This window comes from Piliocolobus tephrosceles, chromosome 19, assembly GCF_002776525.5.
Source record: "Piliocolobus tephrosceles isolate RC106 chromosome 19, ASM277652v3, whole genome shotgun sequence".
NCBI lineage: Eukaryota > Metazoa > Chordata > Mammalia > Primates > Cercopithecidae > Piliocolobus > Piliocolobus tephrosceles.
In genome coordinates this window covers 1063764-1077738 of record NC_045452.1, presented here as the reverse complement: position 1 = coordinate 1077738, position 13975 = coordinate 1063764, and the positions used below count along the sequence as shown (strand labels likewise).

General features: G+C 55.8%; 1 protein-coding gene across 1 annotated transcript in view; it reads left to right on the top strand.

Moving 5' to 3' along the window:
- MICAL3 (microtubule associated monooxygenase, calponin and LIM domain containing 3) overlaps positions 1–13975 on the top strand; it is a 1031057-nt gene that overhangs the window by 989713 nt on the left and 27369 nt on the right. The window contains exons 23-27 of the mRNA XM_031934616.1: positions 5063–5176; positions 5953–6093; positions 6611–6693; positions 8854–10672; positions 11187–11281. Of these exons, the coding sequence (XP_031790476.1) occupies positions 5063–5176; positions 5953–6093; positions 6611–6693; positions 8854–10672; positions 11187–11281 (2252 nt within the window). The remainder of the gene's footprint in view (positions 1–5062; positions 5177–5952; positions 6094–6610; positions 6694–8853; positions 10673–11186; positions 11282–13975) is intronic.

The following is a 13975-nucleotide window of genomic DNA, read 5'->3' as shown; positions in this document are numbered from 1 at the left end:
GGGGCTGGGCCTGCGGGAGCAGGCTGGAATCTGCTCTGTTTCCATCTTGGCACATGGGTCGCCTGAATGCCGCTTAGGATGAAAGGAGTCTCAGAAAGGAACGTGTGATTCTCTTCACTGAATTTAATGGTACATATACGGCTGGAAATGACCGGGTCACACTGAATGAGCAGCAGGACTGTGCGTGTGTGTCTGTGTGTCCGTGTCTGTGTGTGTGTGTATGCTTGTGCATACATGTTCTTAATTTTTACTTCTTTCTGATTCATACTGATCCTGGCCAATGCTGTAACTTCTCTTTCTCTTTCCTTTCCCACACTATTTCATCACCCCTTCCCCACCTCATTTCTCTGCCCCTTGACCCTGGGATACTAGCCGGGAACCAGAGGCTCCAGCAGGTCATGCAGGCGGCGGATCCTCTGGAGATCCAGGCTGACGTGCACTGGACTCATATCCGTGAGAGAGAGGAGGAAGAGAGGATGGCGCCGGCCTCTGAGTCCTCTGCTTCCAGAGGTAAACGCTCCCAGCCGCAGGCTGCAGTGTGCCCCGAGCACCGCTCGCCTGCTGCCTCTGTCGCCACAGGCGGCCTTTCTGTCAGGGCAGAGCCTCGCGTGAGGTCACACACGGGAGCCGGGCGCATCCCGCTTTGCTGCTGTCAGTTGTGACGCCTGTACTTTTCATCTGAGGATATGTAAAGTTCTCTGTGGATTAAGAGGTTGTGGACTCTTTCTCTGTTGATGCAAAGTGGTAAAATGGATGTGATCTTGGGTAAACCAAGAATTTCCTGTCTCTCTCTCATGTTTCTGGCCACGGCTGCTCTTTCCTCACTTTGTAAAACGTTCTGGTCCTTCCCTCACAGAGTGTGTCTGGACGTGAATGTGTGTTGGCAGGAAGGGGGCGGGAGAGGCGTGTTTGGAAGTGAAATGAAGTCTTGGGAAGAGATTTCTATCCAGGAGGCCTCTAGAGTAGCATCATCTCCAGCCCCAGGCTTTAGGTGGGACGATCTGTGTCACACATTAGGATGAAGATGCACCTTATTCTGGCTTTTTTTAATAAAGAAATAGCAATAAGAAGAACCGTGGAGACTGTTGAGGGACGTGGTGGCCGCTATGCCATCCTCCCCAGCGTGCTGTCTTCCAAATACCCACCCTCGGTGTCACCTCTGCTGTCGCTCCTGTGTGTTCACATTTTCATTCAGCACCGGTCACGGACCACACACCCTGCCAGGCTCTGAGCATACAGAAGGGGCGTTTCCTGCCGTCATGAAACAGCATTTAATAAGACGTTTGTTCCTCCCTGGCCCCAAATCTTCACCTACAGGCAAGACCAGCCTCCGTTTCCGGCTTGCGATGGCACTGTGCACACCTGCAGCACTGGGCTGGCTTGTGACTCGGGAGCGCTGTGCAGCCCGGGGCCAGTGGCGGCCCTGCCTTGGGTTTTCCCTCTTCTCTTGGCATTCCGATTCTCCATCACACAGGCTAACAACAGGGTTCGCACCCGTTGTTGGTGCCGGACAGGCCTCTGTCCTGAACGCCGTCTCAGTTTCTCTTCGGTTTGGGATTTTAAGGATGACCTCGGCTCTCCTCGTTGGGAACGCATATTGCTGTGTAACTTTGTATTTGTCGTCTGTTTTAAATTCAGCGCCCGACCTTCCCTCCATACGCCGCGCGGCGGTGCAGGCCTGGCTGGAGACGGTCTCCGGAGGTAGTCTGGTGATGTTCACTCTCTCCCCACTCACCGTAACCTCTCTCTAGGCGGCTCTGCTGGTACCTTAACACTAGACTCCTGGGCCTGTTGCAAGTGCATGCCAGGGCGGCGGAGGCGGGCGGGGGCACCTGCATGTCTTGCCAGACAGCCCGCCCTTGCATGGATCAGATGCACACCCCCTCCTTCAGGGCAGCTCAGAGGGAAACAGGAGGGCAGGCAGGACAGACACAGGCAGGTTTTTATGGATAGAGTCGGGTAAAAAAGCCAGAGCCAAAGGAACGTTTTTGGCACTGAGATTTTTAAAGTGTGTTGAGAATGAGGTGGGTACTGATTGAGTGTGAAAGGGGAGGAATCAGAAGATATTCCACGTGCCTACCAAGGTATCAGAGAAGGAGGCAGTCAAAACCAGGGGGTTTATGGGAGGATGACGGTGGAGAGGGACGGGCAGAGGATGGGTGGATGCTATTCAGCTGACAGGCTGGGTGTGACCAGGGCTGACACCAGCCAAATCCAGCCTGAGCTGCAGGCATCTCATCAAGTGCAAGAGATCATTGAGCAGCCTGAGTTGCCCTTCCTAAACTTTTCTGGAGCTGTATGTTTCTCACCGAGGGACTACTGGCATTTGGGGCAGGATAGCTCTTTCCCTCGCAGAAGGTTTAACATTCTGGCCTCCACCCTTGCAATGTCCGTGCAGCCTCCACCACCCATGAAGACACCAAAAATCCCTCCACGAGTTGTCAGACACTGCCGGAGGAAGGGCAGCGTTGCCCCCAGCAGCACCACTGTCCTAGCGGTCACTTCTGGGATGACTCATGGGAGCTCATGGGGCTTCACCAGCCTGTCCCTGTGTCCTCCCGGCAGTGGGAGAAACAGGCACACAGCCACAGGGGAGGGCCACTGCTCTTTGCGCAGAGACAGCGGCTCCCCTTCTAGACGGTGTGGGTCCCTAGGGCAGTGAGGCAAGAGCCCCCCAGCTGGCGGCTGAGGGAAACCAAGAGCTGAGCGGGTCAGTGGCTCCTGGCTTTCATAGCGCGTGGCTCATCAACCTGCGTGGCAGCTTCTAGCACCCTGCACTCCGTCTTAACCTGAATTTCACCCCCAGATCCACCCCTCTAGCTGTGTCTCTTTCAACACCGCTGCTGCTGCGTTGATACTTCTCACCCATTTTTTTGTCTATGTAACGATTGTTCCTTTCAAGGTACTGCCAAGGAGTGTAGACCTCTCACCCACCTGACTCTACCACAGGCATTTCTTAGTAGAAAGTCTACAGGAGAGCCACGTGAAGGACCAAGGCACCAGGGCGGGTCAGGCTAACCCAGGGTGCCCTGGGCTGTGCCCGGCTGGGAGGCCTTTGTGGGTCTCCTTGGTGCTGGCCTCCAGTTCACTCGCCAGCAAGAGTGTAGGGTTGCCATCTGGATCCCTGGGCACCTAGATTCACCCCAACAAATCTGTCAGGCATAGTGGCCCTCTCCATGGCACGGGCCGGATTCTGTTCTAAATGGGGCTTTTGTTCCTCCTTTTCAGAATTGGTATAGTGCAGCCATGAATTCTTTTGTCTTTGCCTCAGAAGTCCCGCTCCCTGGTATTTGAGGAACTGTCTTCCTTGAGTGGCCAAAAGCAGTGTTCTCACACCGAGGTTGTAACCAATAGAAATACTTGAGGCGTCTCCCCGCTGCTTCCCAGCAGGTGCCGTTGCTATAGGATAGCGTTTGGCACGGCCAGCTCCGTGGGCCGCTCTGGCATCTCAGGGAGGCGCATGGCCCTAACTGTCAGCTAGTCTGGGAACCCACCCATCTCTCCCTGTGACGTGGCCCGTCTGTTCCCTTCCAAACCTGTTTCATGCAGTTCTTCAAACACTAGATTTGAACCATCATCTTACAAACTGTGCATAAAAGATAAACATAAGCTTAAGGAATTATTAAAGAAATAAAAACTCATATAACTGCCACCCTGGTCAAGGAATAAAACGTTACCAGTGTCTTCTAAGTGCCTAGCCTGTGGAGAGAAGACGTTGCTTCTGAGGCTGTGCGCTCCCATTTCCACACAGCTTTTTAAGAAATCCACCTAACCGGGCGCCGTTAGTTCCTGCTCCCCAGCCTGGGGCTTTGATCTGTGCAGACTCTTGTATATGGACATCAGAGCATAACTCCTTTCTCCTGAAATTAAAACCCTTAGGGGTAATTTGGGGGTGGCTGGGCTTGAACCCTAGGAGAGCCTGCAGATCCCCTGGCCAGTGGTCCTGTGGGTCTCAGGTGGTGCGGGTCTCAGTGTCCTCAGAGCATAGCGTGCCGCCCTCTTCCTGCCAGTGCAAGTTCTGAGTGTGGGAGGTGGGGACAGGGTGTGTGCGTGCTTAGGGGCTGGCTTCTGGGGAGGGGAAGTTGTTGAGGGCTTTGCCTCATTTTGCAGCCCTGAAGGGCCACTTGGAGTCCAGAGGATGAACTTTACATACCCTCAGCACCCAGTGCTCTCCCAAAGTATTATACCTTCTCTAAATTATCGCAAGGGAAGCTCGTCTGGTGCCCCTGCACGCGGCACTATGTTCAGCCCCCTCACCCGACTGGACCTCAGCCTTCTCGCTGAAGAAACAGTCCCTCTAATTATATTGCAGGCTGAGTGTTTCTTATCCAAAATGTTTGAGACCAGAAGTGTTTTGGATTTCGAATTTCTTTCAGATGTTGGAATCTCTGCGTATACATAATGAGAGATCTTGGGGATGGCACCCAAGTCTAAACACGAAATGTATTTATGTGTCATATATACCTTGTACACGTAGCCTACAGATAATTTTATACAATATTTTTAATAATTTTGTGCATGAAACAGTTTTAGCTGTGGGTCACCACGTGAGGTCTGCTGTGGAATTTTCCACTTGGCCTCCTGTCAGCACTCAGAAAATTTCAGATTTTGGAGGATTTTGAATCTTGGATTTTCGGATTCAGGATGCTCAGCCTGCGTTAGGAGGGCTGAATGGCTCCTGGTGTGTGAGGCGGTCAGCACACGGCCAGGCTTTGGTAGATGCTGCTGGGCCTCGGCCCAGAGAAGCAGCGTTTCCCCTTCCACCCTCCAACTGAGGTTCCTACAGCAACGTTTGGGGAAGGAGGAACAGTGCCCCCACCTTCAGCCGCTCTTCTCTTCCCACTTGGCACCTAGCACTGAGAAATGCCAACCTCCTGTGTTTGGGGGCCCTGGGCCCCCCAGCGCCCATGCTGCATGTGGAGAGCCCCCTGGGCCTGGCAGGATCTCCCTTCTGGGGCCTGCATGGCACTGCCCTGAGAAAGGCAGTACCTCTCACCCCCAATGAAGATGCAGCCTGTCTGTTCTCCTTTTCTTCCTTCCTTTGAACCTTTCTGCTTTGCAGCTCCATTGGATGAGAATGACCTAGAGGAAGATGTGGACTCAGAACCAGCCGAGATAGAAGGGGAGGCAGCAGAGGATGGGGACCCAGGGGACACTGGTGCTGAGCTGGATGACGGTAGGTGTCCACCCTCCCTGCCCCTGTGGTGGGAGCTCAGGGAAGACGAAGGCAATGTGCTTTCCAGCAAAATCAAGCTCAGGGAGGCCACCATTGGGCCTCCTGGTTCCTTCTTGGCTCCGCCATGACTGGAATGCATCTCATTCCACCCGCCCACCACCTACCCACGAGCCCCAGGCAACTTGGCCTGCACTCATCCGGCTGCGGCTGGGTGCCTGAGCCAACCTGCGACTTTACACAAGGCCTTTAATCCAGCTGACTGGCTCCCAAAGCTAGATACCTGGAGGTGTGTTCTGCATCGCAGTCTGGTTGTGGGGGGCTGAGGGGGTCAGGGGCGAGACTGGGAGGAATGAGAAGAGCCCAAGCTTGTGAGGGGGCGCAGGCCTCAGCTGTGGAGTTGGTGTGGCAGTCAGGGCTGCTGAGAGGAGGAGGTGCATAGAAGGGGGCCTGTGAGGCCAGGCCTACCTTCCACAGGCACACCCTGTCTTTCTCTGTCATAGCCCATCATGTGTGACTGTTGGTGTATTTAAAAAGAAACAGAGCCCCACAGGCTTTGATGCGGCCCCGCTTTGCCAAGGCAGGAGGGTGCTCTTGGCCGGACCCCTCAGGAGCCAGGGTGGTCTGGTAGCCAGGTCTGTCCCTGCGTAAGAAGGGCCTCCTGGTCTGCACCTGAGCAGTTGTGTTGCAAATGAGCAAGTGGCGGGGCTGCTCTCAGGCGGAAAAGTAGTCGGCCTCACTTAGGGTGTGCACCCGCTTCTGCCCCTTCCCTCTGCCAGATCAGCACTGGTCTGACAGCCCGTCAGATGCTGACAGAGAGCTGCGTTTGCGGCACACAGCTGAGGGGGCAGCAGAGCCGGAGCTGAGGGTATCAGAAGATGAGGAGAAGCTGCCCGCCTCACCGAAGCACCAAGAGAGAGGTGAGCCTGTCATTGATAGGAGAGACAACTTCAAGAATTCCTGCAAGAGCCATGTGCACACGAGAGTGGCTCAGGGGCCAGGCGCTTCAGAGCAGAGCCACGGTGCACACCAGCCTCCGAGGTGCAGGGAGCTCCTTGCCTTTTCCTCCTCTGTCCACCCTCCTTGTGCCACAGGCTGCTGCAGATGCTTTGGCCAATGGCCCTTTCCTTGTGTAGTTTGAGTCTGGGGAAAGGTAGAAGGTTTGTCCTGAAGCTCTGCGTGCAGAGCCTGCACGTGGAGGAAGCCCACACTCTGACCTGGTGTTGACAGGAGCACCTGCAGAAAGTGCCGGGCAGCCCCGGGAAGACGCTTCCAGGACCCTGGCCTCTGAGAGAACCTGTGCTTTCCAGAACTGGGAGCAGACTCAGCGACTCGCCCTCCACCTTCCTCTCCACCCTCTGGGGCTGGCTGATAGGGGTGCCATCCTAGCACATGGCGGGGCTTCCTCTTGTAAGGCCCTGTGTTCATTCTTTTCAGGTCCCTCCCAAGCCACCAGCCCCATCCGGTCTGCCCAGGAATCAGCTCTTCTGTTCACTCCAGTCCACAGCCCCTCAACAGAGGTAGGGGTTTGGGGCTTGCTGTGGGGTACAGAGAACTAATGGGACCCCAAGGACACATATTAACCTCTGTTTCAGGACCCATGGTGTGGGTCCCACCAAACTGGGGCTAACATAGCCTGCTGGCCTCCTCATTCTGAGGAAGACTGAAAACCCTTGTCCTCCTTGTAGTAGTAAGTGGAGCTGTTGATGACAGGAGTGGCCTTGGAGTTCCAGCTCAGTACTCTTGGGGATGAGGCCGTCTGGGTGGCACCTACTAACTCTGCCCCACTCTGATCCCAAACCTGAGTCGTCTACCCCATGTCACTGTGTTAGGTACACATACCACATACCATATGTTTAATTTAAACATAAATTTATTAAAAATAATTTATTATGCATAACAAATATATAATAAAGATATATTAAAATTATGTTCAAATATGTTATAAATTTATTAAAACAAATTTATTTTTATAACTAATAAATTTATTAAAATAAATAATTATAATTTGTTTATGATAAATGGTATAATAAGATATTTGATATTTTACTAAAAATAAATTTATGTTTAAATTAAAGCAATAATATTGATGGGATGATTGGTTTGATATGACAAATGCATTTTTAACATTATGTTAAAATAAATGTATAACCATTGAAATTTACAACATCCAGCCAGGCGCAGTGGCTCACGCCTGGAATCCCAGCACTCTGGGAGGCCGAGGCGGGCGGACCACGAGGTCAGGAGATCAAGCCCATCCTGGCTAACGTGGTGAAACCCCATCTCTACTAAAAATACAAAAAATCAGCCAGGCGTGGTGACGGGCGTCTGTAGTCCCAGCTTCTCGGGAGGCTGAGGCAGGAGAATGATGTGAACCTGGGAGGTGGAGTGTGCAGCGAGCTGAGATCACACCACTGCACTCCAGCCTGGGCGACAGAGCGAGACTCCATCTCAAAAAAAAAAAAAAAGCTACATCCATGCAGACAGCCTGTGGTGTGTGGACCACATGGAGAATGCTGTGAAGCCAACTGTGACAGCAGGTCCTGTGGAACATGGTTTGAGAAATACCGTCTGCAGGGCAGATCAGGGAGAAAGCTGGAATCCAAAGCCTACATCTGCTTGAAATAGTCTTTGGGATTCTAGGAAGCATGGAACTATTCAGTGATTGATTGATTGATTGATTGATTTTTTTTTTTTTTTTTTTGAGACAGGATCTCACTCTTGCCCAGGCTGGCATGGGCAGCAGTGCAGTGGCATGATCATGGCTCACTGCAGCCTCCAACTCCTGGGCTCAAGCAATCCTCCTGCCTCGGCCTCCCAAAATGCTGGGATTACAGGCATGAGCCACTGTGCCTAGCCTGTTCACTGATTCATTTTTTTTTTTTTTTGAGACGGAGTCTCTCTCTGTTGCCCAGGCTGGAGTGCAGTGGCTCAATCTTGGCTCACTGCAAGCTTGCCTCCCGGGTTCACGCCATTCTCCTGCCTCAGCCTCCTGAGTAGCTGGGACTACAGGTGCCCGCCACCACACCCAGCTAATTTTTGTGTTTTTAGTGGAGACAGGGTTTCACCATGTTAGCCAGGATGGTCTCAATCTCCTGACCTCGTGATCTGCCCACCTCAGCCTCCCAAAGTGCTGGGATTACAGGTGTGAGCCTCCACGCTCAGCCATCTGTGAAATGGGGAGGCTTTGTTTGAGACTCTTGGATGGGGTGATATAAGGACTGGTGTAGGAATCTCTGCCCATCTTTGAGCTTCCTGGGGAGGACAGTTTGATCATAATGCACGGTGGCTATTGTAAGTCTTCTTACCGTCTTGGCCCCTCTGTATGTATGTCAGGGATCTTGGCGCTCTGGGGCCTCCTGGAGGGTGAGGACGGCATTCATCCGTGTTCTTTTGGCCAGTGTTCCTATGAGTGAACAAAGAATATAGGATGTATTTGAGATGAACCAAACCCTGAAAACCCAGTTTGTCTAAACTAAAGCAGAGTGGTTCTAAACATTGAACAACTGGAGCAGAAAATGAAAAGTGTTCTCCTGGAGCTGTTCTAGTAACAGCTGGAAGGACGGGGAAGTCCTGCAGCAGGCACAGGTGCAGGCGCTTTGAGCGAGAAAGCTCCGTGAGGATGCTGCTGGCCGTGAAAGCCCCCACTTCTCAGCGGCTTCTGTCTTCCTTCCCTGCAGGGGCCCCGACTCCCACCTGTTCCTGCCGCCACCCGGGAGACATTACCTGAGGAGCGCCTTTTCCCTGAGCCTTTGCTCCCCAAAGAGAAGCCCAAAGCTGATGCCCCGTCGGATCCGAAAGCTGTGCACTCTCCCATCCGATCGCAGCCAGTAGCCTTGCCAGAAGCCAGGACTCCTTCCTCACCAGGGAGCCCACAGCCCCGGCCGCCCGTGGCAGCCTCCACGCCCCCAGCCAGCCCACTCCCCATCTGCTCCCAGCCCCAGCCTTCCACCGAGGCCACTGTCCCATCCCCTACCCAGTCCCCCATACGCTTCCAGCCTGTCCCAGCCAAAACATCCACCCCCCTGGCCCCTCTCCCTGTCCAAAGCCAAAGTGACACCAAGGACAGGCTGGGCAGCCCCCTTGCTGTGGATGAGGCCCTCAGAAGGAGTGACCTGGTGGAGGAATTCTGGATGAAGAGTGCGGAAATCCGCCGCAGCCTTGGGCTCACCCCTGTGGACCGCAGCAAGGGGCCTGAGCCCAGCTTCCCCACGCCTGCCTTCAGGCCAGTGTCCCTCAAATCTTATTCCGTTGAAAAGTCCTCCCAGGATGAGGGACTCCACCTTCTCAAGCCTCTGTCTGTCCCCAAAAGGCTGGGCTTGCCAAAGCCAGAGGGCGAGCCTTTGTCCCTGCCAACACCCCGGTCCCCGTCGGACAGAGAGCTGCGCAGCGCCCAGGAGGAGCGCAGGGAGCTGTCCAGCAGCTCTGGCCTGGGCCTGCACGGGAGCTCCTCCAACATGAAGACACTGGGCAGCCAGAGCTTCAACACCTCGGACTCCGCCATGCTCACGCCACCCTCCAGCCCGCCCCCGCCCCCGCCCCCGGGTGAGGAGCCCGCCACCTTGCGGAGGAAGCTCAGAGAGGCCGAGCCCAGCGCCTCCGTGGTCCCGCCACCCTTGCCCGTCACATGGATGCGGCCCCCCCGGGAGCCTGCTCAGCCCCCCAGAGAGGAGGTGCGGAAGTCTTTTGTGGAGAGCGTGGAGGAGATCCCCTTCGCTGACGACGTGGAAGACACCTACGACGACAAGACTGAGGACTCAAGCCTGCAGGAGAAGTTCTTCACGCCCCCCTCCTGCTGGTCACGCCCCGAGAAGCCTCCCCCCCCGCCCCTGGGCAAGGAGAACGGGAGGCTACCTGTTCTGGGAGGGTCGCTGCAGCCACAGAAGAGGGGGCTGCCCTTGGTCTCCGCGGAAGCCAAGGAGTTGGCCGAGGAGCGCATGCGAGCCAGAGAGAAGTCCGTGAAGAGCCAGGCGCTGCGGGATGCCATGGCCAGGCAACTGAGCAGGATGCAGCAGATGGAGCTGGCCACGGGCGCCCCTAGGTCCCGCAAGGCATCATCAGCACTCTCCCAGGGCAAGGAGCGCCGGCCCGACTCCCCCACACGTCCCACTCTCAGGGGCTCTGAGGAGCCCACCCAGAAGCATGAAGCCATCAGCGAGGAGGTCCTCTCCGCGCCGTCGGACTCGGGGGGCCCAGATGGCTCTTTCACTTCATCCGAGGGCTCCAGTGGGAAGAGCAAGAAGAGGTCATCACTCTTCTCCCCCCGCAGAAACAAGAAGGAGAAGAAGTCCAAAGGCGAGGGCCGGCCCCCAGAGAAGCCCAGCCCCAACCTCCTGGAGGAAGCTGCCACCAAACCCAAGTCCCTGTGGAAGTCGGTCTTCTCTGGGTACAAGAAGGACAAGAAGAAGAAGGCCGACAACAAGTCCTGCCCCAGCACCCCCTCCAGCGCGGCCACGGTGGACTCCGGCAAGCACAGGGTGCTTCCTGTCGTAAGGGCAGGTGCGACAGCGGCCGGGCCCACTTGCAGGTGGGGCGGGAGGGGCTCAGGTCATTGGGGGCTCTCAGGATCCATGCTCCCACTGCCCCCCCAGGGGTTCTCAGGAGCCGTGCTGACCTAGAGAAGGGACTGAACCATGGGTTCACAGGGCATAGCCGGCTGCGTAACAGAGTCTTCAAAGCCAGCTTGAAACTGTATCAGGAAGACTGTGGAGGTTTGTGCCCTTCCTGAAGTCAGACGACCCCAGAGGGGCCCACTCGTGCACAGGGCAGAGGGCAGTGCTGCCAGGAGGGGCTGGGCAGGCCCGGGTGCCACCTGCTTGGGGTCAGCTCTGCCCTGTCCAGGCAAATGTTGGTGTCCCAGCTCCTGGCGCTCCCCAGGTTGGGGGAAGGATCCCTTAGACTAAAATGAATGCAGCCCCCTACCCAGCCTCCGCTTCACGTGGGAACGTAGGATTGGGAGAGAGCTGCGCCTGCTATCTGGCGCCATCCTCACGTGGCCTCCCTCTCTCCACAGAGCTGCAGCTCCGGCGCCAGCTAAGCTTCTCCGAGGACTCAGACCTCTCCAGCGACGATGTCCTTGAGAGGTCCTCGCAGAAGTCACGGCGAGAGGTGGGTAGTCAGGCAGAGGGGCTTCACCGGGCCTGGGGCCCTCTGCTCACTGCTGGGCTTTGGTGGGGTAGAGAGGAAGAGCAAAACTGAGGCCAGGGATGGACAGCTAGTGGCGCACAGCCAGCTGACCGCTGACCCCTATACACTGAGGCGGTCACACTGGCTTTCTACATGGGAGCTGGGGCCGTTGGCATCCACAGCAAGGGTTCCTGTTTTCTTTTCTTGTGAAGAAGTAAAGACTGGAGCCATACCTGTGTCACACTCCCCTTCCCTGGAGGAGGCAGCCTGGCATTGTCTATTTCTTCCTTGTCTATTTTTCCCCAGGGCCTGGAGAACACTGCCCAGTCCAGGGCTGCTGGCAGGAGCTGGGACCTCAGGCACTGAGCATTGTGACTGGTCCTGCCCACTTGGTGGGTTTGGTAGTTAGGGACGGTTTGTCGTCTTAAAGGACTGGTCCAGTAACTGACCCGCAGGGCTGCTAGGTCTGACTCCGCCCCTCGCTTTCCAGAGCCCAGGACTTTGGGTGGATCTAGTGAAGGTGGAGGAGAGAGGAATCAGAGCACACTCTAACAGGCACCTGTCAGCATACAGGGTGGGCAGAGCTCTGCGGAGCATTACCCCACTTCCGCTGTCCAGCCCTGGGGCCTATGCTCCTCCTCCTGGCTGGGAGCAGCCCGGCTGTCTCCTGCTTCCTGCCTCCCTTTTGTGTGAAAAGCTTCCCCAGAATGTAGCATGCCTTCGTTGCAAGGCTTCTGGGGCTTGGACTTGAGTCTGCCCTCTCTTGCTGTCCAGTAACCCAGTAAGGCTACATGGTGCGCCTGAGCCCGTCACATGCCCATTCAGTGAAGGTGGCTCCTGCAGCCCGAACCAGTTCCTCTTTATTTTTTTTATTTTTTTTTTTTTTTGAGACGGAGTCTCGCTCTGTCGCCCAGGCTGGAGTGCAGTGGCCGGATCTCAGCTCACTGCAAGCTCCGCCTCACGGGTTTACGCCATTCTCCTGCCTCAGCCTCCCGAGTAGCTGGGACTACAGGCGCCCGCCACCTCGCCCAGCTAGTTTTTTGTATTTTTTAGTAGAGACGGGGTTTCACCGTGTTAGCCAGGATAGTCTCGATCTCCTGACCTCGTGATCCGCCCGTCTCGGCCTCCCAAAGTGCTGGGATTACAGGCTTGAGCCACCGCGCCCGGCCACCAGTTCCTCTTTAAATAACTCAGCAAACTGGACGCTTTATTTCTCATCCCCTCCTTCGTCTCCCTTGGCCTTGCCAGCTCTTTGGCCGCTCTCCTAGAAGATTCTAGAGAACCAGCCCTCTCCTCCTGCTCCACCTTCTGCAGAGCCAGGCTTCTTTGTGCCCCAGCCAGGCCAGCAACTGAGTTAGGGTTGGGATCTGCACCTTCTCAGGGACCGAGAGAGTGTGTCTTCGTCAAGGCTCCCTGTCGAGCTTTCCCAGGCGGTCGCACTGGGGCTGAGCTGTAATTCCCCTGGGTTTCTGTGTGCGTCCCTAAACACATCCCAACACTGGTGATGGGTGCTGCCTTCGGGGACAGCAAAAAATGGAGAATGTGGTCCCAGGCTCACTGCCTCAGTGGTGACAGTGTGGACATTCAACCTATTGGGTCAGGTTGGCCACCCCCCTCCACATCCCTCACGTTGTTGTGGTGGGCAGTGTGCCCACTGCTTCTCCATCCGTGAAGCTGCCTGGGCTGGCTGTGCCAAGGCTAGTACTTGGTGAGCCTCCCCAGGGCCCAACAGGTGTGAGGAGCAAGGGAGGAACAGGAACAGGACCCCAGGAACAAGCCATGGACACCAATCATGGAACCCTAGAGCCAGAGGGTGGCCTCTAAGGCCTCATGCTCCAGGGGCACCCACAGAGGCAAAGTCATTTGCTAGAGGTCACATGGGGAATACTAAAGTCAAAGTCAAGCCTGGGGGACAGACAGGCTAGTGGATGGTCGACCTAAAGGACGGCCAACCTAGGGGACGGCTGAGGACCAAGGAGATGGTCGAGCTAGAGGATGGATGACCTAGAGGACAGTCAAGTTAGGGGATGGATGACCTAGGGGACCATTGAGCTAGGGCGTGGATGACCCAGAGGATGGCCAACCTAAGGGACAGCTGAGAACCGAGGAGACGGTCAAGCTAGGGGATAGATGACCTAGGGGACAGTCAAGCTAGGGGATGGATGACCTAGGGGACAGTCAAGCTACGGGATGGATGACGTAGGGGACTGTCAGGCTAGGGGATGGATGACCTAGGGGACAGTCATGCTAGGGGATGGATGACCTAGGGGACTGTCAAGCTAGGGGATGGATGACCTAGGGGACGGCCAACCTAGAGGACTGCTGAGGACCGAGGAGACGGTCGAGCTAGGGGATGGATGACCTAGGGGACAGTCAAGTTAGGGGATGGATGACCTAGGGGCTGTCGAGTTAGGGGATGGATGACCTAGGGGACAGTCGAGCTTAGGGGTTGGATGACCTAGAGGATGGCCAACCTAGGGTACGGCTGAGGACCGAGGAGACGTTCTTGCCAGAGGATGGATGACCTAGGGGGCAGTCAAGCTAAGGGACAGATGACGTAGGGGACCGTCGAGCTAGGGGACGGATGACGTAGGGGACTGTCGAGCTAGGGGACGGATGACCTAGGGGACCGTCGAGCTAGGGGACGGATGACCTAGGGGACCGTCGAGCTAGGGG